The sequence below is a fragment of the Nicotiana sylvestris genome, chromosome 11 (assembly GCF_000393655.2).
Source record: "Nicotiana sylvestris chromosome 11, ASM39365v2, whole genome shotgun sequence".
Lineage (NCBI taxonomy): Eukaryota > Viridiplantae > Streptophyta > Magnoliopsida > Solanales > Solanaceae > Nicotiana > Nicotiana sylvestris.
The window spans coordinates 27,533,466-27,557,501 of NC_091067.1; the positions used below are offsets into that span (position 1 = coordinate 27,533,466).

The 24,036-nt window shown below is 37.8% G+C and overlaps 1 protein-coding gene and 1 pseudogene across 1 annotated transcript; both read left to right on the forward strand.

Moving 5' to 3' along the window:
* The first annotated feature begins 676 nt into the window (after positions 1-676).
* On the forward strand, positions 677-2,826 carry LOC104215000 (purine permease 3-like; annotated as a pseudogene).
* A 15,098-nt stretch (positions 2,827-17,924) lies between these two features.
* LOC138880857 (uncharacterized) lies at positions 17,925-20,392 on the forward strand. The gene is made up of 4 exons (XM_070161037.1): positions 17,925-18,176; positions 18,293-19,011; positions 19,168-19,722; positions 20,185-20,392. Exons 1-4 carry the CDS (start codon positions 17,925-17,927, stop codon positions 20,390-20,392), a joined length of 1,734 nt encoding a protein of 577 aa, XP_070017138.1.
* Positions 20,393-24,036: the final 3,644 nt, after the last annotated feature.

Here is a 24,036-nt window from a genome sequence, read left to right on the forward strand (position 1 = left end):
TCAGCATCAGTTGAAATTAACATTTTTAGTGCGAATATTTCTGTATGTTAATTTTCTTTTCACACCATGAAAGGAAAAAAATTGTCTTTTTGCAATGTATTTAATTGTCAATTCATTTAAATGTAAGATAGATTTACTATTAGAACTTACCGAATTTGCAAGGATCTTCCAACAGAGAATAATCTGTCGGAAGACCGACAAATATTTCCGACGAGAAAATGGTCACTGAAGTGAACTATTAAGCAGACATCGGAATATCCGTCATTTTCCTCATATCGTTGGTTGAAAATTTATTTCCCAACAATGAAAAGGAAAATAGGAAAACGAAATTATGAGGACAATAAGGTTGAAACCTTGACACACAACACAGAGGCGGACTCAGGATTTTAATGTGGTGGAATATAGTATTCTGTTCAACCAATGTCCTCTAAAGACTTTTAGTATTTCGGGTGCTAAGAGATTTTAGTTAACCATTTTCAAAGGTATATACATATACATATACAAGATTTCGATCAAAGTTTATGGAGTTCGATGACCAATATACATAGGTCCGTCTCTGTTGAGATAGTCGATCGAAAACTCAAAGACGAAACAACTATATATGTTCCCACATTATATAGTACTACTCAAAATATTCAATTCTACATAGAAAATGGAACCTAAAGTAAACTTAAAAATGAAGAAGTTTCTTCTAGTTATGAACTGTATATTTCTAGCTATAGGAAATTGTGGTGGCCCTTTGATCTTGCGCCTTTACTTCATCAAAGGAGGCAAAAGTGGCCAAGAATTTGGCTATCAAGTTGGCTACAAACTAGTGGCCAAGAATTTGGCTATCAAGTTGGCTACAAACTAGTGCTTGGCAAATTATTCTCATCCCTTTAACCATCTCTTATTTCAACCGTCGCAAATCCCAAGTAGAATAGCAACGACAGTACAAAATAACGATAACAACAATAACAATAGTAACAATAATACAAAGCTTATTTTGATGACTCCTCGGATTTTTATATCTGCCATCGGGATAGGAATCCTAAGCGGAATTTACAACTATCTCTACGCTTATGGCATGGCGAAATTACCCGTCTCCACATCAGCACTTCTCATTGCTTCACAACTTACTTAGCTTTCACGGCCGCCTTTGCTTTCATCCGTGTGAAACAAAAGTTCTCTGCATACTCCATCAATTCCATTTTTCTTCTGACACTTGGCGCGATTGTACTGGCTCTCCACGTGAAAGGTGACCGGCCGAAAGGCGAGTCGAAAAAGGAGTATATTTTAGGGTTTGTCTTGACACTTGGAGCTGCAGCTTTGTATGGGCTTATTTTGCCTTTGTTTGAGTTGTTATACAAGAAGGCAATGAGATGGACACTTACACACTTGTGTTGCAGATTCAAGCTGTGTATTGCTTTTTTGCTACTGTGGTTTGCACAATTGGAATGATAATAAACAAAGACTTTCAGGTAATATAATTTCTCTGTTATGAATTTGAATGCTCTCCGTTTTACCTTCTCTCTATTTGTTGTGCTCTATTTTACGTACGTACTATATATGCAACTTGAACGTAATCATTTATTCATTATAATTAAGCTGTCCCAAAAATCAAATCATTCTGGCTAAGTTGCACACACACAGAGACACGGTAAAATGCACAAATATACACATGGTAGCGTAAATTTAGGTATATTGGTATCCAATTGTTCTTATTAGTATATGTATGTATTGTCGAGACAAAATAAATTTTAAGTATGAATTTTCTAACAGCTTAAACTTTTAGATGAATTAGTCACATAATTTTAGTATGATGTTATACCAGTCAAGAAATCCTAATGCAAATATCATCGCAAAAAAGCAAAAGATTCTTTCACATCTTAACTCATGAAAAAGAATCTGGCTCAAGCTTGTATATATTTGTAAACTTTTGTTTTAATTTTTATCTTTACTCGATGTTCGGTATTTGCATCGAGATGAAGTCCCATATTAGGGTATATTAAAGCATTTCATCTTTTCTTCTTATCCTTTTTATATCTGTGGGCTTTAGGTAAAGATCTACAAAGTATCTAAAGAGTTCATTTCTTATTGTTCTAATGTTGAAAACATGAACAGAAGTAACCAATTTTCAGTCGAATTGAAAGAGAGAGTCAGGACATCAGATAATAAAATTGAGCATTGGCTAATATATATAGGCATGACAAGTACAATTTTAAGGCTAAAGTCATATATAAGCTAATTTATAGTATACAATTATACACTGACAATAACAAAGAATATTTACACTATCAGTTTAATTTAGTTTGTTGTAGAAGGTTGTAAGTTTTTCTTTTTCAAGTTACTAATTTCACGTATTATGAACCGTATTTATACATATTTTTTAGCTGATCAGATTATGTGGGAAAAAAACTTGTTAGTTGGACATGGCAATAGATTATTATACGGGTGTTCGTTAATAAGTAGTTAAACTTGCAGGCGATTTCACAGGAGGCAAAAGCATTTGAACTTGGAGAAGGAAGATATTATATAGTTATAGTATGATCTGCAATTATTTGGCAATGCTTCTTCTTAGGCGCCATTGGAGTTGTCTATTCTTCTTCGTCTCTGGTTTCTGCCATTTTGATTACTGTTCTACTTCCTATTAGTGAAGTATTAACCGTCATTTTTTATGGTGAAAAATTCACAGCAGAAAAAGGTATTTCTCTTGCACTTTCTATATGGGGATTCATTTCCTACTTCTATGGTGATATAAAAAGCAGCAAGAAGACATAAAATCAATCTGCAGTAGCAGAGATGATTGATTAAACTTCTACTCCTTGATTGAAACGAATCATTATCCCAAGACCAGTACTTATGAATATATTGAAATTTCTTTGCACTTAATTAGTGAAGGAGGATTTAAATTATATGTATATATGTATTGTATACTGACAGTGGGAAAAACAATTCACTATCAGTAAATTTTAAATTGTGAGATCAAGTTACTTATCATTTCCCAGATTATATATCGCCTAATGTTTATGAAAAGATTTACATATATTTACCGAATAAATTTCAAGTCATGAATATCACATCTGTTCGATATTAAAATATATAAATTGATTCGCACTCGAGCCTAGCTCTGTATAGTGAGATGGTCTCGCTAGATGATATAATGAGACCAAAGCATAAAAAATCGACTTCATGCAAAATCAACAGGAAAAACTTTGATTGTTTGTTTTAGCAATAACAGTAAAGGACAAATTAATTCTGTAATTAGTTGGACCGAATTGTATATATATTTTCTACACGGCAATGCATATATATTATTTAATTAAAACCAAACAAAACCAATTATGGTCAGTTATTGTTTCCAATATCAAACCAAACCAATTGGTGCTTACAAAAGAAAAAAATCTGACTGTGGTTTGGTTTGATATTGGAAACAATAACTGACCATAATTCATTTGGTTTGGTTTTAATTAGAGAAAGTCAAACCGAAACCAAACCAACCCGACATTACAAATATAGAAATTTTAGATATATTTAATACATAAATATACTTATTGTGATGTAATTTATAAATATTTCTTAAACTTTTTCATAATTTTATCTTTAATGTATTATTATTTCAAGTATGGACTTAGAACTTTTGAATGTTCCAATAAGTTTTATAACCATTAATATTAGTAATTTAAATAGTGCTAACAAAAGCCCAAACCAAAATCATATCAATACTAATGCTAACAAAAGAAATTCAATTCAATACTAAGAACGACAACATATTGAATATCTATTTTTTATTTTGCAATGATTTAGATAAAAACACATAATCTATTTTTATTTTTTCTTTAGCGTTTAGTCATGTAACTAATATTCCTTTATTTGTTTTTCTTATTTTAGCATGACTTAGTACTTTTAAATTATGTTTATTTTTATTATGACTTTTTAATTAGCAATATTTATATTACATAATTTTATTGTTGAATATTTTATGATGGGTTTACAATGCCTTAGCTTTATATTTTGATGATCTAACAAACTTACTATCAAAGAACTAGATAAGGAACCTGACACACTTGGTACACATCGCAAATCAACGGACTCCATCTAATGTGAATTGCTACAACTTCAGAAGATAGAGAATCAACACAGGGACCTGATACCCATGTATTTCTCTGACAGCAGTACAAAGTCAACTGTGTACATCTGAAAAGTGACTGCCTGCACTGTACACAGAAATGGTGCAGCACAGTTCTGCAGTTACTTGTCTTTTGAACAACCAAGTGATTACATCATTCAAGTGATGTCATCCAAGTTGTATTAACAAGAGTATTACAACAAAACATCACTTGAACATTTGAGAATTCATTCAAGCATTCAAGCATCTAACATTCAAGCATTCAATTCTCAAGTGCATCAAGAACAAAGTTTAACACTACTACGGACCAATTCCTAGAGCTAATATCTGTATGTCCTTAATTAAGTTGTAACTTTGTAATTGTTCTTCATTGTAATTCCTACTTTGCTTATCTAGAAGTGTTGCTTAGGAACCCCCTGTAAAACCATAAACCCTTAGGGGTCGTTTGGTAGGGTGTATAAGAATAATGCTGAATATGGTATATTAGTAATGCAGGGATTAGTAATGCATGTGTTAGTAATGCAAGCATTAGTTAAGCAGAGATTATTTTTTATATATTGTTTGGTGTGGTGTATTAAAAATTAAAATGCATTGCATAATTTTTAAAAAAATTAGTTGTTTACAAAAATGCCCTCTATATTCTTTAGTTTTAAGGGATTTTAAGGACAATTTGGTCTTTAGACATACTAATGCATGCATTGATAGCCTTGGTATTAGTAATACCATGGTTTTGCTATGCATTAGCTACACACAGGATAATACCAAATAGGATGTATAACTAATGCTTGTATTAGTTATACATATGTTGAAAAAGTATACCAAACAAGGTATTACTAATACACAAAACTAATGCAAGCATTATTTTGTATTATGCACTCTACCAAACGACCTCTTAGTGTTTGTATCGTGACTAGAGTTAGTCATAAGTCACAGTCTTTGTAATATGTGTATTGCAAAGTGGCTTGTAATAGGTGTATTACAAGTTAGTGAGGGATTAAGAGTTTAATTCCTAGATTACATAGGTTGTAATCTAAAGTTGCTCATAGTGAAGTTGAAATCCTACCGGTGTAGGTCGTGATTTTTTATCCCCTTGAGCTGGGATTTTTCCACGTAAAACTCCCTGTCTTATTTACTTACTGTTTCATTAGCATTCTCAGTGGAAACTCATAGAGGACCTGGTCTCTCTATAGTTTGGTAGACTCATATATTCTGTCAATTGGTATCAGAGCGGGTTCTTTCTACCAAGCTAATACCTAGGAAGGATCCTTATGGCTGCTCCACCATATTTTGAAGAATATATATATATATATATATATATATATATATATATATATATATATATATATATATATAAGTCTACGTATAGACCACCCAGGTTCAATGGGCAATACTATGGGTGTGGAAGACAAGAATGTATGATTTTATCATGGCTGAAGATTCTGAGTTGTGGGATGTTATATGTGATGGTCCTTATGTCCCAACAAAGAAGGTCGGAGATCCTCCAGTGACGATGCCAAAGACCAAGAAAGAATACAACGATGCAGCTGGGATAGCTGTGGAGAAAAATTTTTGTTCCAAGAAAATTTGGTGTGTTGCATAGGACCGGATGAATACAACAGGATCTTAGCTTGTCAATCTGCCAAGGAGATATGGAAGCTCTGCAAACAGCACATGAGGGAACCACTCAAGTAAAGAAATCTAAGATTGATATGCTTACTACTGAGTATGAGCTCTTTAGGATGAAAGACGATGAATCTATTCAAGACATGCACACAAGATTCACTTCCATCACAAATGAGTTACACTCACTTGGTGAAATCATTCCCTGGAACAAGATCGTGAGGAAAATTCTCAGTATCCTGCCTAGTTCATGGAGAGTAAAGTGAATGCTATCACTAAAGCAAAGGACTTGCAGGAGCTGACCACAGATGAGTTGGTTGGAAATCTGAAAACCTACGAAGTGAAGAGGAAAATAGACAGTGAAAGAAGAGAATCAAAGAAGGAAAAGAACCTGGTACTCAAAGTTGAAAGCAATGACTCAAGTGAGGAGGACAGTGACATGGCTTACTTAACCAAAAGGTTTAGAAGACGATTAAAAGAAATGGAGGAATACTAAAAAAGGGCAACTCCAGCAGACCAAAGAATTATGACCTCTGTCATAAATGTGGAAATACAGAGCATTTCATCAATGATTGCCCTCTCATGAAGCAAGAACACGTCAAATACAACCCTGATAAAGCAACAAAAAGGAACCTAGTTCCTGACAAACACTTCAAAAGGAAGAGATCTGCTGACAATGTTGTGAAGCAAGATCTTGCAGCATGGGGAGATTCCTCCAGTGAGTCTAAAAAAAGCAACTGATGTAGGTTATAGTTCCATGATGGCAGTTGAAAGTGAAGGAAATGAATATGATACAATATTTGCTTTGATGGCTCAATCAGACGATGATGAAGATGATGACGATGATGAGGTAAACTTCAGGGATGTTCAGATAAATTTAAAATCCTACTCTCCTAAGAAACTCATGTCATTAGTAAATGTATTAATTGATGCCTATCATAATCTTGTAGATGATAAAGATGCTTTGACCATAGAACTAGGAGAAGCTGAACAAATTAGAGATGATTTGGTAGTGTGTGTAGTTGACCTGAAGGAAACCATAAGCAATCTGGAGAATGAAAAGGTGGTTCTAACTGAAAAAATAGTTAGTGCAGAACATGAAAGAGATGATTTGGTGGTTGTAGTTGTTGACTTAAAGGAAACCATCCTTAGTGGAGAAAGTGGCTGCTATTGAGCAAGAGAGAGATGACCTTTTAGTAATGATTATAAACTTAAGGGAAATAATAGAGGAACTTGGAGCTGAGTGTAGGCATAGAAACTCTGAAAAAGGGAAAGAGGTAGCTAGTAAGGCACACATTAAGCTTGAAAAAGAGTTAATTGCTGTCAGAATTAGTTTGTGTGCTGAACTTGAGAAAAATAGGCAGCTCCAAACAGAACTGGAAAAAGTAAAAAATGATCTTGAGAAGTCCCTTAAATGAACTTGGTCCTCGGAAGCTATTACTGCCATGTATGTTAATAATGGTGGTACCAAGTAGGTAATATGATTTCAAAAAGAGAGAACTCCTTATAATCCCCGAAGCAAATATGCTACTGTACCCAATAATTGGCTATGTACACACTGTGAGAACAATGAGTATTTTAAAGAAAATTGCCAAGCCAGGGTTCAGTCTTTGCAGAAAAGCAAAGTTTTTGCTGAGAGAGTAACTGCTGAAAAGGGACCAGGTGTCACTCATAAAAAATGCATGTTACATGTGTTTACCTTGAAAATGGTAGTAACAATTAGATTTGATTTTGTGGTTCTAAAAATATATGATCTATTTTTATGCTAGTTGTTAGGCAATAGATGCTAAGTGAAAGATTAGAAAAAATAAGATAATAAGTTGTAGATAGTATAATAATCAAACCGAATGGCTGGAAATTAAAGCCTCGAGCTTGTGTATACGGGACCTCGAGGTCGATTCGGATGCCCTGCTAAAGGCAGTCGATGGAGGATTAACAGTTATGATAAATTTAATAGCAGCTCTTTATGACTAATAATGAGCAATAAATGAAGAACAATAAATAGAACACAATAAATGTAAGCAATAAACGTAAATAATGAGAACAAGAGAATATGTTAAGTTAGGGAGCAGAGAGAATATTCTTGTATATTTAATATTGTGTATCAGATCCCCCTTACAAAATGACAAGGATTCCCTTTATATATGAGGGGGAATCCCAACATAGTACAAATGCATTTATTACAAAGATATAGGGCTGGTACAACTATTTAATGCCATAATACGGGTTTGGACTAGCCTAATAGACTTTGTCAGCTCTAGTTACGTACCTTGGGAACCTCACATCGATCCACCGTAGCCGCTGATTTACATTAAATCGAGGCCGATCGTTTTTTATGCTACCTCGAGGTCGATCACTGAGAACCCTCAAGGTCGATCACTGAGAACCCTCAAGGTCGATCACTGGGAACCCTCGGGGTTGGAGCCCCGAGCTAAGCTTCGAGCCTTCTGGGGGCAGTCTCTATGAGGCACTTTCATGATCGTAAAATCGAACCGCTGTTTTTTACCGTATATAAATAGTCCCCACGTTTCCTAGAATAAAATGATAGGAAACGGTTTTGAACTCCTACTCCTTAGGTGATGGGTTTTCAATGTCTTCGCCATATGCTTCTTATGTTTTAATGATGTAATAAACTTATTGTGAAGAACCAGATAGAGAACCTGACCGGCATGGTATACATTTCAACTGAATAATGTCTAGTCTGATCTCCAGCAAATGAATGAACAACCACAGGGAGGAACACAACTGGGACCTGGTGACCTGGTCCCTTAGGGTTCTCTAACAGAAGTACAAGTCAATGACTGTCCGCAACCATTATAAAGAATAACACAACAGGGACCTGGTCCCTTAGGGTTATCTGACAGAAGTACAAGTCAATTGTACAACTGGAACGTAACAACAAAAAGTGACCATCTCGCAACTGTTACAAAAGAGGAACATAACTGGGACCTGGTCCCTTAGTGTTCTCTGATAGAAGTACAGGTCAACTATACAGTTGGAACGCAAATGCACAAAGTGACTGTGTAGTAGACAGTGCAACAGTCACTTCTCATTGGGAAGAAGTGTGTACCAAGAATTGATATCACTATCCATTGTGATGTCTTTTGTAATATAACAACCTGGTGCAAGGCACAACATTTCACTTGTTCATTCAGTGATATTCTCTTAAGCATAACAGTGTTCATCCGGCATTGAAGTCACTGGTGCATCAAGAACAAGAAGACACTCCACTAAGGATTAGTTTCTTAATTAATTTATGTATATCCATAGTTGAGTTGTAAACTTGTTATTTATTGTTCATTGTATCTCCTATCTTGCTTTCTTAGAAGCTTTGTCTTATGAAAACCAAAAATCCGTAAACTTCCGAGTTTATGTTGTGACTAGGATTAGTCATAAGTTTAAAGTCTTTGTAACTAGGAGAGTTATAAAGTGGCTTGTGGTGAGAGCATCACAAGTTAGTTGAAGTCTTTGTAATAGGGTTATTGCAAAGTGGCTTGTAATAAATGTTATTACAAGTTAGAGTGAGTAAAAGTCTTTGCGAGTAGAGAGTGACAAAGTGGCTTGTGGTGAGAGCATCACAAGTTAGTTGAAGTCTTTATAATAGAGTTATTGAAAAGTGGCTTGTAATAGTGAGATTGCAAGTTAGTAAAGTTAAAAGCCTACAAGTGTAGCTCGTGGTTTTTTGATCGCTTGTGTGGGATTTTTCCACGTAAAAATTTCTTGCCTTCTTTACTTTCAGTTTTATTAGCATTCTCAGTATTATCTCATAGAGAACCAGGTACTCTACAGTTTGGTGGACTCATACAAACTAACAATTGGTATCAGAGCAGGTTCTTACTAAAAGGTTAACACCTAGAAAGGATCTCAATGGCTGGTCCACCTATCTTTGAGGAAGGACAATCAACCTACAGACCTTCTAGATTCAAAGGTCAGTACTACGGCTGGTGGAAGAATCGCATGCATAATTTTATAATGGCCGAGGATTCAGAACTGTAGGACATCATTTGTGATGATCCACATGTTCCCATGAAGAAGCTTGAAGAAACTGGACCAATGGTGCCGAAAAACAGAAAGGAGTACATGATATTGACAGAAAATCTGTGGAAAAGAACTATTGCACTAAGAAAATCTTGGTATGTGGTATAGGACCCGATGAGTAAAACAGAGTCTCAGCTTGTGATACTACCAAAGAAATATTTGAAGCGTTGCAAACTGCACACGAAGGAACTACTCAGGTTAAACAATCCAAGATTGACATGATCACCACAGAGTATGAGCTCTTCAGGATGAAGGATGATGAGTCTATATAGGATATGCACACCAGATTCACATCCATCATAAATGAGCTTCATTCACTTGGAGATGTTATTCCCAGAAACAAGCTTGTAAGGAAAATCCTCAGTGTTCTACTTGGTTCATGGGAAAGTAAGGTGAATGTTATCACTAAAGCTAAAGGAGAGAGCCGAAGAAGGAAAAGAACCTGGTGCTCAAAGCTAAAAGCAGTGACTCAATTGATGAAGATAGTGACATGGCCTACCTTACTAAAAGATTTTAAAAGATGGTTCGAAGAAATGGTGGTATACCAAAGAGGGGCAGTTCAAGTAAAGTAAGGAACAATGATCTCTTTATAGGTGCGAAAAGCCAAGGCATTTCATCAAAGATTGCCCACTCACAAAACAGGAGCAATACAAATAAAATCCTGACAAAGCAGCAAAAAGGAACCTAGTTCCAGACAAACGATTCAATCGAAAAAGCACTGCTGACAACATTGTGAAGCAGGCTCTTGCTGCTTGGGGAGACTCATCCAGTGAATTAGAAAGGGAAACAGATGTAGAAAATAGTTCCATGATGGTAGTGGAAACTGAAGTAACAAAGTATGACTCACTGTTCGCGCTGATGGCTCAGTCTGATGAGGATGAAGAAGATGAAGATGATGAGGTAAATTTCAGGGATGTTTAGAGAAATCTGAAATCCTATTCTTCTAAGAAGTTAAGGTCATTAGCCAATGTTTTAATTGATGCTTATTAAAGCCTTGATAATGATAAGGAGATCCTGACCTTAGAACTAGGAGAAGCTGAACAATCTAGAGATGATCTGGTGGTCTGTGTAGTGGACCTAAATGAGACCATAGCTAATTTTGGAAAAGAAAAGGAAGCTTTAAATGAAAAGATAACTAGTGTAGAAAATAAGAGAGATGACCTGATGGTTGTGGTGGTTGACTTGAAGAAAATAATATAAGGTCTCAGCAAGGAGAAACACACCCTAGAAGAAAAAATTTCTTCTACTGAGTAAAAGAGAGATGATTTCTTAGTGATAATCAATAACCTAGAGGAAACCATTGAGGGACTCAATAGAGAACATAGGACTGGGAGTCTTAAGAAAGGGAAGGAAGTAGTTAGTGAGACACACATCAAGTTTGATCATGAATTAAATAATGTGAAAACTAGTCTATGTTGTGAACTTGAGAAAAATCGGCAACTTCAAGCTGAATTGGAGAAAGTCAAAATTGATCTTGAGAAATCTTTGAAATAGACCTGGTCCTCAGATGCTATGACTGCCATGTATTTGAATAACAGTGGAAACAGGCAGGGAATTGGGTTCCAAAGGGAGAAAACTCCCTACAACCCTCACAACAAGTATGTCACTGTTCCTAATAATTAGCTGTGTACCCATTGTGGGAACAATTGGCACTTCAAAGAAAATTGCCAGGCCAGGCTCAATCTATTCAGGAAAACAAAGTGTTTATTGATAAAGTGACTACTAACAAGGGACCAGGTATCGGTCGCATGAAACGAATATTGCCTGCCTGGACTAGAAAAGCCCTTATCCATCCCTTTTATCATAACAAGGGACCTAAATCTAACCCATAATTTGCATGTGCAGGAAACATTGAGAGGAAGCGGACTGCAATGAACCAAGGACAGTGGATGCTCAAAGTACGTGACTTGAAACACCATATATTTTTTCTCACTAAAAGCCCTGCAGGAAAGAAATGTATCCATTGATAAAGGAAAGGATAAATTCTCGATGTTGGAAAAGTTGGAAAATCTCTCTATCACTCAAATGAGAACGTGTACTATGTGGATGGCCTGAAGTATAGTCTTCTGAGTGTCTCTCAAATCTGCATTGAAGGGAACAAAGTAGAGTTCTTGTCAAAAGAGTGCACAGCTACCAATCTGGTGACTGGCAAGATAGTCTTAGTGGCCAAAAGGAAACAACATCTACGTTGCTGATTTTGAATCCTTACAATTTGGTGATATGAGATGCTTGAGAAGGACCTGGTTCGTGGTCTATCAAATACATGATTCACCTGGGCATTGGTTCTTAGAACAAAGGATGAGACTTTGGAAATGTTTAAGGGCCTCTGTCAAGGAGATCTAGGTGAAGGTAAAATTGAAGGTAGTATACATCAGATCTGATCACGGGACAAAATGTGACAAAGCCAAAATTTGATGAGCTTGTAACAAAAATGGAATCACACACAACTTCTTAACACCAAGGACTCCACAGCAAAATGGTATTACTGAAAGATAGAACGGAACTAGAAGACATGGCATGGATAATGCTCATCGATAATGGAATCACCAAGAATTTCTAGGCAAAAGCAGTAAATACTGCCTTCTACTTGGTGAACAAGTGTATGATCAGGTCTCTCCTAAATCAAAACCTACTATGAGCTGCCAAATGGAAGAAAACCAAAGACAACTCATCTGAGAATCTTCTTGACTGAAAATGCCATGTTCTCGACAACGGGAAGGACCAGCTTGGAAAGTTCAATGCAAAAGGCGAATGAAGGAATCCGTCTGGGATACTATCCACAAAGAAAAGGCCACAAAGTCTACAACAAAGGGCACACTAAGTGGAAGGAAGTGATCATGGGGTATTCAACAAGACACCTTCCTCTAACCAAGAAACGGTGATGATCAATATGATGAACTAACTCTGGTCCCTAGGAAATATCTGAGGTTTCAAATAGGGAGGTTGATATAATGAGTAAGATGAAGGAGACTGGTGAAAGACAATGCAACATCATCTTCCACTTCTCATAAGAAACCTGGTACTTCACTTACTACCACTGAAGCTGAAAAAAGAGTGGAGATGCAGCTCATGACACTCCACAAGCAACAGAACAAAGAGTGTGGGGAAATCAAATTAACCTCCCAATTTCTCCTACCAATCAAACCTCAGTCCCAAACTGGAAACACAAAAGCTCCCATCTATGTGACAATTTAATCACCCCCTTTTATTCTAGAGTTAGATAAGTATTAAAAACTCAAAAAAATATTTTTTTCTTAGTCCCTTCTATATCTCCACTCTAGAATAGAATCCAAAGTCAAGTCCTTAGGAATCCTACTTGAAGGCTGCCCAAAGAAGTTTTGTGATACCTTAAAGGAACTCAGGACCTGGTCCTGTATTACCCCTCAGGTGACAGTTTTTAATCCTGTTGGGTATAATGATGTTAACTGTTCATGTTTTCTTGTGGAAAGGAAAAACACTCTAGAACAATTCACTTTCCATGTTCATTCCTCATCCCTTGGGGGACAAGGAAGCAAAACTCAATGGCCTCGTCAACAACTGAAGAAGAATGTGTAGCGGAAGCACCTTGCTGTGCTCAAACCCTATTAACTGAGCAACAACTAGAAGACCTTGAGGTATCTTCTGATGGTATATCTTCTCTATGCAGTTCAAAACAAGAGGACTCAGCACATTGAGGGGTGGCATTATCTTCTGAGGGTCAATATGGAGAAAGGGTTGATATGTGGAAAGTCTTGTAGAACAGAAGACCAAATTCCAGATATCTTCATCAAAGCCTTAAGTAGAGAATATTCTGGAACAAACAAGGTGAAGATAGGGTCATGAGAGTCTAATGAAAACCTGATTCTCCATCAGTTGGCTATGCAAGACACCGTCAAGTAAAGTTAGCTAAAATGTTTTTTGACCAAGCCTAAGTCACATCAATACCGTTGCAGGTAAACACACATGACGATCATAGAAGCTAAAGGTACAGTTATAAACTGCGAAAGAAGAGCTGCTAAAACCTTTTTTCAAAAATCAAAATGTTCGGGCATCAGGTTCCTGTACCACAGGTTAGTAGTAATGTGCTTATTCTGCATGCCTTCTCAAAGTTCTTTAACAAAATCAACTCAACTGCCACATCATCCGACTTTTCAAAGTCTGCATGTCATGTCTTGTCTTTCAAATCCCTTCATCCTCTCTGCACGATAACGTTTTCCCACAAACTTACCGTTGTTTTCAGAACTATTCAGAACCCGTTTCTCTCTCTTTTCATCATTAGTCCTTCTTCCAATAAAACTTTCTTTCTACCTCACAGCAAGTCATGAACCTTCATCTCTTCTATGTAGCTATGATCCTCTCTTCATCTCTCTCTCTCTCTCTCTCTCACTCTACTCATATTCCAAATACTCCTATAATGGCAATCAAACAATCGCCTCCTTCTCCCACCATTAACACTACTCCCACTTCCCTATCATCCTTGAAATCATCTCCAGAGTTTCACTATTTCACTCCTACTACTACTTTGCCCACACCTGGTTCCTCCTCTTTTCCTATAGTCTTTCCCTTTCTAACAAACCCTATTTTTGTCCCTTATATTGAGAACTCTATGTCTCGTCACTCCTTTGATCTTATCAAAGAACACTCAGGGGGTTTCACCTGTCAAGTGTCAGAGGTCTCTAAGAATGATCCTGATCAGTATTTGAACTCCTCCATTTTGGACTTAGTGACTCTCAAAAAGTCACTAGAAAAGGAAGCAGCGCATAACATCATGGCTATCGCTGCAGAGAGTCTGATGAATGAAGGAGAATATCTCTCATCTGAGTATCACGACTAAGAAACTCTATTCCTAGGCGATGTAAGAACCATAGTACTCCTCTAGTCTTTGGCTCATAAAACGTTCCCAGAAAAACCTACTTAAGAACCTGATCCTCTTCCAAGCAAACCCACTTATGCACCTCTTGATCATCCTAAGCTCTTAGAATCCTCCTCCAACTCACCCACTATCAGGTCACAGCAGAAAGAGGGTTTTGAGTCTACATTGCAGAAATGTAAGAGGAGTGTCAAGACAAGGAAAAAGTTGATGAATCAAGGGGAATGTGTTACTGATAAGAGTGCTCCAGTAAGTGGGATTGACAAAAATGCTCCAAAGGAACCTGGTTCTATAGGCAACAATCTATGAAAGTTCAAAAGTCTGTGGATAAAGCTTCCGGTGAAACTATTGAGAAACGAAATGGTGCATCCGTGAAGAGCAGCAGCAAGTCTAAGAATAGTCCAGTTGAGCAAGCTATGTCTGAATATAATGTTATGGGGCTAGTAAGCTGGAAAGGAAAGTCTGTTAAAGGATCTAGAAAACGAAAACGGGAAACTGTTAGAGAACTTGGTGCTCTGAGGACCATGCCCAGTGATAGTGGTCTTTGGCAGCAGAGATTAAGAACTCAGAAAGTTTTGCGGGGTCATACATTTGACCCAGCAATTTCAGAGATGGCCGGTATGAGACAAATTATAGAGATTGTGGAATTTCAGCAATGGGAGCACTTGTTTGAAGGGAGCATGCCTCTGGTGCACAAAGATATGGTACAAACTTTCTACGCATCTCTATTTACCGTTGAGGGAGATCAGATTTGTGCGTTAGTAAATGTAATAGACAATGTACTCGACGCTTCAGCATTGGGAAAGTTCTTAAAATTCCATGCGAAGGAATGTCCTCAGTCAAAGGTGTCTGTGGTGTCAACTTTAGAAGAGCCATCATGAAAGAGCAAGCTATTCAACAGGGGGAACAAGTGCATAAGAAGGTATTACTTCCTGAGTATCAGCTTCTCTTTGAACTGGTCAATAAAGTGCTCTTACCTCATTCTGAGAGGTGGTCTATTGCTACAAAATCGGGTATGGTCTTAATGGAAGCGCTTGATGAGTTTGTCCCAATCAATCTGCCAGCAATCATAATAGATCATATGCAAAAAGTGGAAAACTTTAAAGGTGGGAATCATGGGCTACCATATGGCTTTCTCCTTGCGCAGGTGTTTAGATTCTACAAGGTTCCCTTGGGGAATCACAGAGTGGGAACATGCAAGCAAACCTTTTCTAAGACCACATTAGAAGAATGTGAATGTTTAGAAAGAGTTGGTGGAAGCATCTCGACCATTTCTCAGCTGATCAACACTCAAAATATGGCTTCTGAAGAGATCAGAAGGTTGAGGGATCAAAATGCCATACTGGAAACTCAGCTCAGTCAAGTAGTTAATGGATCTGATTTTGTTAATGAAGAAGTTGCCCGACTAACGAAGGAAAATGATAAACTTCGGGCACAACTGCTTGAAGAACAACTGTCTGCAAATGCTCGATTGGACCTGATTCTCAAAACCATTGCTGTCTCTTTTTTCCAAGCCTTCTTCTTCTAGTGTCCCGTAGGATCCTCTTAGTGTCCAGCTATTTTTGCTCTAATATTTTGTGGCTGTTGTTTTATTTTTGTTTTCTTTTTTTGTGATGGCATGGTGAAATTCACCATTACTGCTCCTGTCATGCTCAGTCCATTGTAAACATTAATAAAACAACTCCTTTTTTTGCCTGTACAATGCTATGTTCCTCTGGCTTTTCTTTTCTATCATGTTGTGTGTACATATGTGGCATGAGCTAGCTGCGTTAGACTTCTTTATGCTAATTACCTGCTTGTGCTCTTTTTAATGATGCCAAAAGGGGGAAGAATATGAGATTTTAGTAAGGGGGAATCAAAAAGAAAAAGAGATCTGAGATTAAGGAAGGAAATAGATTTTTAGAAGAGCTCTGAGATTAAGGGGGAACTTGTGTAGTTTCTGGTATCTTATCTGGTTATTTCTGCTCTAAACAAATAATATCAATTCCTAAGTTTGTCATCATCAAAAAGGGGGAAATTGATGGGTTTTCAATGTCTTTGCCTTATGCTTCTTATGTTTTGATGATCTAACAAACTTATTGTGAAGAACTAGATAGAGAACCTGACCCGCATGGTATACATTTTAACTGAATAATGTCCAGTCTGATCTCCGGCAAATGAATGAACAACCACAGGGAGGAACACAACTGGGACCTGGTGACCTGGTCCCTTAGGGTTCTCCGACAGAAGTACAAGTCAATGACTGTCCGCAACCATTATAAAGAAGAACACAACAGGGACCTGGTCCCTTAGGGTTCTCTGACAGAAGTACAAGTCAATTGTACAACTGGAACGTAACAACAGAAAGAGACCATCTCGCAACTGTTACAAAAGAGGAACACAACTGGGACCTAGTCCCTTAGTGTTCTCTAACAGAAGTACAAGTCAACTATACAGTTGGAATGCAATTGCACAAAAGTGACTGTGCAGCAGACAGTGCAACAGTCACTTCTCATTGGGAAGAAGCGTGCACCAAGAATTGACATCACTATCAATTGTGATGTCTTTTCTGATATAACAACCTGGTGCAAGGCAAAACATTTCACTTGTGCATTCAGTGATATTCTCTCAAGCATAACAGTGTTCATCCGGCATTGAAGTCACTGGTGCGTCAAGAACAAGAAGACACTCCACTAAGGATTAGTTTCTTAATGAGTTTATGTATATCCATAATGAGTTGTAAACTTGTTATTTGTTCTTCATTGTATCTCCTATGTTGATTTCTTAGAAGCTTTGTCTTAGGAAAACCAAAAATCTGTAAACTTTCGAGTTTATGTTGTGACTAGGATTAGTCATAAGTTTAAATTCTTTGTAACTAGGAGAGTTATAAAGTGGCTTGTGGTGAGAGAATCACAAGTTATTTGAAGTCTTTGTAATAGGGTTATTGAAAAGTGGCTTGTAATAAGTGTTATTACAAATTAGAGTGAGTAAAAGTCTTTACCAGTAGAGAGTGACAAAGTGGCTTGTGGTGAGAGCATCACAAGTTAGTTGAAGTCTTTATAATAGGGTTATTGCAAAGTGGCTTGTAATAGTGAGATTGCAAGTTATTAAAGTTAAAAGCCTACAAGTGTAACTCGTGGTTTTTTGATCCCCTTGTGTGGGATTTTTCCACGTAAAAATTCCTTGCCTTCTTTACTTTCAGTTTTATTAGCACTTTCAGTATTATCTCATAGAGGACCAGGTACTTTACAGTTTGGTGGACTCATACAAACTAAGAATTGGTATCAGAGCAAGTTCTTACTAAAAGGTTAACACCTAGAAAGGATCTCAATGGTTGTTCCACCTAACTTTGAGGAAGGACAATCAACCTATAGACCTTGTAGATTCAATGGCCAGTACTACGGCCGGTGGAAGACTCGCATGCATGATTTTATAATGGCCGAGGATTCAGAACTGTGGGATATCATTTGTAATGGTCCACATGATCCCATGAAGAAGCTTGAAGAAACTGGACCAATGGTGCCGAAAAACAGAAAGGAGTACATGATATTGATAGAAAATCTGTGGAAAAGAACTATTGCGGTAAGAAAATCTTGGTATATGGTATAGGACTCGATGAGTACAACAGAGTCTGAGCTTGTGATACTTCCAAATAAATATGGGAAGCGTTGCAAACTGAATACAAAGGAACTACTCAGGTTAAACAATCTAAGATTGACATGCTCACCATAGAGTATGAACTCTTCAGGATGAAGGATGATGAGTCTATACAGGATATACACACCAGATTCACATCCATCATAAATGAGCTTCATTCACTTAGAGATGTTATTCCCAGAAAAAAGCTTGTAAGGAAAATCCTTAGCGTTCTACCTGGTTTATGGGAAAGTAAGGTGAATGCTATCACTAAAGCTAAAGACCTACAAACTCTAACCATGGATGAGTTGATTTGTAATCTGAAGACATACGAGATGAAAAGAAAGAAAGACAGTGAAATAAGAGAGCCGAAGAAGGAAAAGAACCTGGTGCTCAAAGCTGAAAGCAGTGACTCAAGTGATGAAGATAGTGACATGGCCTACCTTACTAAAAGATTTCAAAAGATGGTTCGAAGAAATTGTGGTATACCAAAGAGGGGCAGTTCAAGTAAAGTAAGGAACAATGATCTCTGTCATAGGTGCGGAAAGACAAGGCATTTCATCAAAAATTGCCCACTCGCAAAACAGGAGCAATACAAACAAAATGCTGACAAAGCAGCAAAAAGGAACCTGGTTCCAGACAAACGATTCAATCGAAAAAGCGCTGCTGACAACATTGTGAAGCAGGCTCTTGCTGCTTGGGGAGACTCCTCTAGTGAATCAGAAAGAGAACCAGATGAAGAAAACAGTTCCATGATAGCAGTGGAAACTAAAGCAACAAAGTATGACTCACTGTTCGCGCTGATGGCATAATATGATGAGGATGAAGAAGATGAAGATGATGAGGTAAATTTCAAGGATGTTTAGAGAAATCTAAAATCCTATTCTTCTAAGAAGTTAAGGTCATTAGCCAATGTTTTAATTGATACTTATTAAAGCCTTGATAATGATAAAGAGATCCTGACCTTAGAACTAGGAGAAGCCGAACAATCTAGAGATGATCTAGTGGTCTGTGTAGTGGACCTAAATGAGACCATATCTAATTTTGAAAAAGGAAAGGAAGCTCTAAATGAAAAGATAACTAGTGTAGAAAATAAGAGAGATGACCTGATGGTTGTGGTGGTTGACTTGAAGAAAACAATAGAAGGTCTCAACAAGGAGAAACACACCCTAGAAGAAAACATTTCTGCTACTGAGCAAGAGAGGGATGATTTCTTAGTGATAATCACTAACCTAGAGGAAACCATTGAGGGACTCAATAGAGAACATAAGACTGGGAGTCTTGAGAAAGGGAAGGAAGTAGTTAGTGAGACACACATCAAGCTTGAACATGGATTAAATAATGTGAAAACTCGTCTATGTGGTGAACTTGAGAAAAATCGGCAACTTCAAGCTGAATTGGAGAAAGTCAAAATTGATCTTCAGAAATCTCTGAAATGGACCTGGTCCTCAGATGCTATGACTGCCATGTATTTGAATAATAGTGGAAACAGGTAGTGAATTGGGTTCCAAAAGGAGAAAACTCCCTACAACCCTCACAACAAGTACGTCATTGTTCCTGATAACTAACTGTGTACCCATTGTAGGAACAATGGGCACTTCAATGAAATTTGCTAGGCTAGGGTTCAATCTGTTCAAAAAAACAAAGTGTTTACTGACAAAGTGACTACTAACAAGGGACCAAGTACCGGTCACAAGAAATGAATATTGCCTACATGGACTAGAAAAGGCCTTATCCATCCCTTTTATCATAACAAGGGACCCAAACTAGTTTGGGTTCCTAAATCTAACCTATAAATTGCATGTGCAGGGAACAGTGAGAGGAAGCGGACTGCAATGAACCAAGGACAGTGGATGCTCAAAGCACGTGACTGGAAACACCATATATTTCTTCTCACTAAAAGCCCTACAGGAAAGGAATGTATCCATTGATAAAGGAAATGATACATTCTCAGTGCTGGAAAAGTTGAAAAATCTCTCTGTCACTCAAATGAGAACGTGTACTATGTGGATGGCCTAAAGTACAGTCTTCTGAGTGTCTCTCAAATCTGCGTTGAAGGGAACAAAGTAGAGTTCTTGTCAAAAGAGTGCACAACTACCAATCTGGTGACTGACAAGATGGTCTTAGTGGCCAAAAGGAAACAAGAACATCTACGTTGCTGATTTTGAATCCTTACAAGTTGGTGATATGATACTTGAGAAGGACCTAGTTCGTGGTCTGTCAAATACATGATTCACCTACGCATTGGTTCTTAGAACAAAGGATGAGACTTTTGAAATGTTTAAGGTCCTCTATCAAGGAGATCCATGTGAAGGTAAAATTGAAGGTAGTATACACCAGATCTGACCACGGGACAAAATGTGACAACGCCAAAATTTGATGAGCTTGTAACAAAAATGGAATAACACACAACTTCTCAACACCAAGGACTCCACAACAAAATAGAATTGCTGAAAGAAAGAACAGAACTAAAAGACATGGCATGGACAATGCTCATCGATAATGGAATCACTAAGAATTTCTAGGCAAAAGCAGTAAATACTGCCTTCTACTTGGTGTATAGGTGTATGATCAGGTCTCTCCTGAATCAAAACCCACTATGAGCTGCCAAATGGAAGAAAACCAAAGACAACTCATCTGAGAATCTTCTTGACTGAAAATGCCATGTTCTCGACAACGGGAAGGACCAGCTTGGGAAGTTCAATGCAAAAGGCGAATGAAGGAATCCTTCTGGGATACTCTCCATAAAGAAAAGGCCACAAAGTCTACAACAAAGGGCACACTAAGTGGAAGGAAGTGCTCATGGGGTACTCAACAAGACACCTTCCTCTAACCAAGGAAGAAACGGTGATGATCAATATGATGAACTAACTCTAGTCCCTAGGAAATATCTGAGGTTTCAAATAGGGAGGTTGATATAATGAGTAAGATGAAGGAGACTGGTGAAAGACAATGAAACATCATCTTCCATTTCTCACAAGGAACTTGGTACTTCACTTACTACCACTGAAGCTGAAGAAAGAGTGGAGATGCAGCTCATGGCACTCCACAAGCAACAGAACAAAGAGTGTGGGGAAATAAAATTAACCTCCCAATTTCTCCTACCAATCAAACCTCAGTACCAAACTGGAAACACAAAAGCTCCCATCTATGTGACAATTGAATCACTCCCTTTTATTCTAGAGTTAGATACGTATTAAAAATTCAAAAAAAAATATTTTTTTCTTAGTCCCTTCTATATCTCCACTCTAGAATAGAATCCAAAGTCAAGTCCTTAGGAATCCTACTTGAAGGCTGCCCAAAGAAGTTTTGAGATACCTTAAGGGAACTCAGGACCTGGTCCTGTATTACCCCTCATGTGACAGTTTTTAATCTTGTTGGGTATGATGATGTTAACTATATATGTTTTCTTGTGGAAAGGAAAAACACTCTAGAACAATTCACTTGCCATGTTCATGCATCATCCCTTGGGGGACAAGGAAGCAAAACTCAATGGCCTCGTTAACAACTGAAGAAGAATGTGTAGCGGAAGCACCCTGCTATGCTCAAACCCTATGAACTGAGCAGCAACTGGAAAACCTTGAGGTATCTTCTGATGGTATATCTTTTCTATGCAGTTCAAAACAAGAGGACTCAACACATTGATGGGTGGCATTATCTTCTGAGGGTCAATATGGAGAAAGGGTTGATCTGTGGAAAGTCTTTCAGAACAGAAGACCAAATTCTAGATATTTTTATCAAAGCCTTAAGTAGAGAATATTCTGGAACAAACAAGGTGAAGATGGTTTCATGAGAGTCTAATGAAAAACCTAATTCTCCATAAGTTGTCTTTGCAAGACATCGCCAAGTAAAGTTAGCTAAAGTGTTTTCTGACCAAGCCTAACTCACATAAATACCGTTGCAGGTAAACAAACACACATGACGATCATAGAAGCTAAAGGTACAGTTATAAACTGCGAAAGAAGAGCTGCTAAAACCTTTTTTCAAAAAAAACAAAATGTTCGGGCATTAGGTTCCTGTACCACAGGTTAGTAGTAATGTGCTTATTCTGCATGCCTTCTCAAAATTGTTTAACAAAATCAACTCAAATGCCACATCATCCGACTTTTCAAAGTCTGCATGTCATGTCTTGTCTTTCAAATCCCTTCATCCTCTCTGCACGATAACATTTTTCCACAAACCTACTGCTGTTTTCAGAACTATTCAGAACCCGTTTCTCTCTCTTCTCATCATTAGTCCTTCTTCCAATAAAACTTTCTTTCTCCCTCACATCAAGTCATGAACCTTCATCTCTTCTGTGTAGATGTGATCCTCTCTTCATCTCTCTCTCTCTCTCACTCTACTCATATTCCAAATACTCCTATAATGGCAATCGAACAATCGCCTCCCTCTCCCACCATTAACACCACTCCCACTTCCCTATCATCCTTGAAATTATCCCTAGAGCTTCACTATTTCACTCATATTACTACTTTACCCACACCTGGTTCCTCCTCTTTTCTTATAGTCTTTCCTTTTCTGACAAACCCTATTTTTCTCCCATATATTAAGAACTCTATGTGGGAAGAGGGGTTGCTCTGATGGTAAGCAACCTCCACTTCCAACCAAGAGGTTGTGAGTTCGAGTCTCCCCAAGAGCAAGGTGGGAAGTTCTTGGAGGGAAGGATGCCGGGGGTCTATTTGGAAACAACCTCTCTACCTCAGGGTAGGGGTAAGGTCTGCGTACACACTACCCTCCCCAGACCCCACTAAGTGGGATTATACTGGGTTGTTGTTGTTGTTGTTGTATATTAAGAACTCTATGTCTCGTCACTCCTCTGATCTCATCAAAGAACACTTAGGGGGTTTCACCTCTCAAGTGTCAGAGGTCTCTGAGGATGATCCTGATCAGTATTTGAACTCCTTCATTTTGGACTTAGTGACTCTCAAAGAGTCACTAGAAAAGGAAGCAGCGCATAGCATCATGGCTATCGCTGCAGAGAGTCTGTTGAATGAAGGAGAATATCTCTTGTCGGAGTATCAGGGCTAAGAAACTCCATTCCTAGGCGATGTAAGAACTATAGTACTCCTCGAGTCTTTGGCTCATAAGACGTTCCCAGAAAAACCTACTTAAGAACTTGATCCTCTTCCAGGCAAACCCACTTTTGCACCTCCTAATCATCCTATGCTCTTAAAATCCTCCTCCAACTCACCCACTATCAGGTCACAACAGAAAGAGGGTTTTGAGTCTACATTGCAGAAAAGCAGGAGGAGTGTCAAGACAAGAAAAAAGAGGTTGATGAATCAAGGGGAATGTGTTACTAACAAGAGTGCTCCAGTAAGTGGGATTGACAAAAATGCTCCAAAGGAACCTGGTTCTATAGTGCAACAATCTATGAAAGTTCAAAAGTCTGTGGATAAAGCTTCCGGTGAAAATATTGAGAAACAAAATGGTGTATCCGTGAAGAGCAGCAGCAAGTCTAAGAAAAGTCCAGTTGAGCAAGCCATGTCTGAATATAATGTTATGGGGCTAGTAAGCTGGACAGGAAAGTCTGTTGAAGGATCTAGCAAATGAAAACGGGAAACTGTTAGAGAACTTGGTACTCTGAGGACCATGCCCATTGATAGTGGTCTTTGGCAGCAGAGATTAAGAACTCAGAAAGTTTTGTGGGGTTGTACATTTGACCCAACAATTTCAGAGATGGCCGGTATGAGACAAATTATGCAGATTGTGGAATTTTAGCAATGGGAGCACTTTTTTGAAGGGAGCATGCCTCTGGTGCACGAAGATACGGTACAAACTTTCTACACATCTCTCTTCACCGTTG

Coding starts and splice junctions, on each gene's coding strand:
- LOC138880857 (XM_070161037.1), top strand. CDS start 17,925: ATGGTTGTTCCACCTAACTTTGAGGAAGGACAATCAACCTATAGACCT. Junction 18,177..18,292: donor TGTGGAAAAGAACTATTGCG/GTAAGAAAATCT, acceptor GGAACTACTCAG/GTTAAACAATCTAAGATTGA. Junction 19,012..19,167: donor GTGGAAACTAAAGCAACAAA/GTATGACTCACT, acceptor TACTTATTAAAG/CCTTGATAATGATAAAGAGA.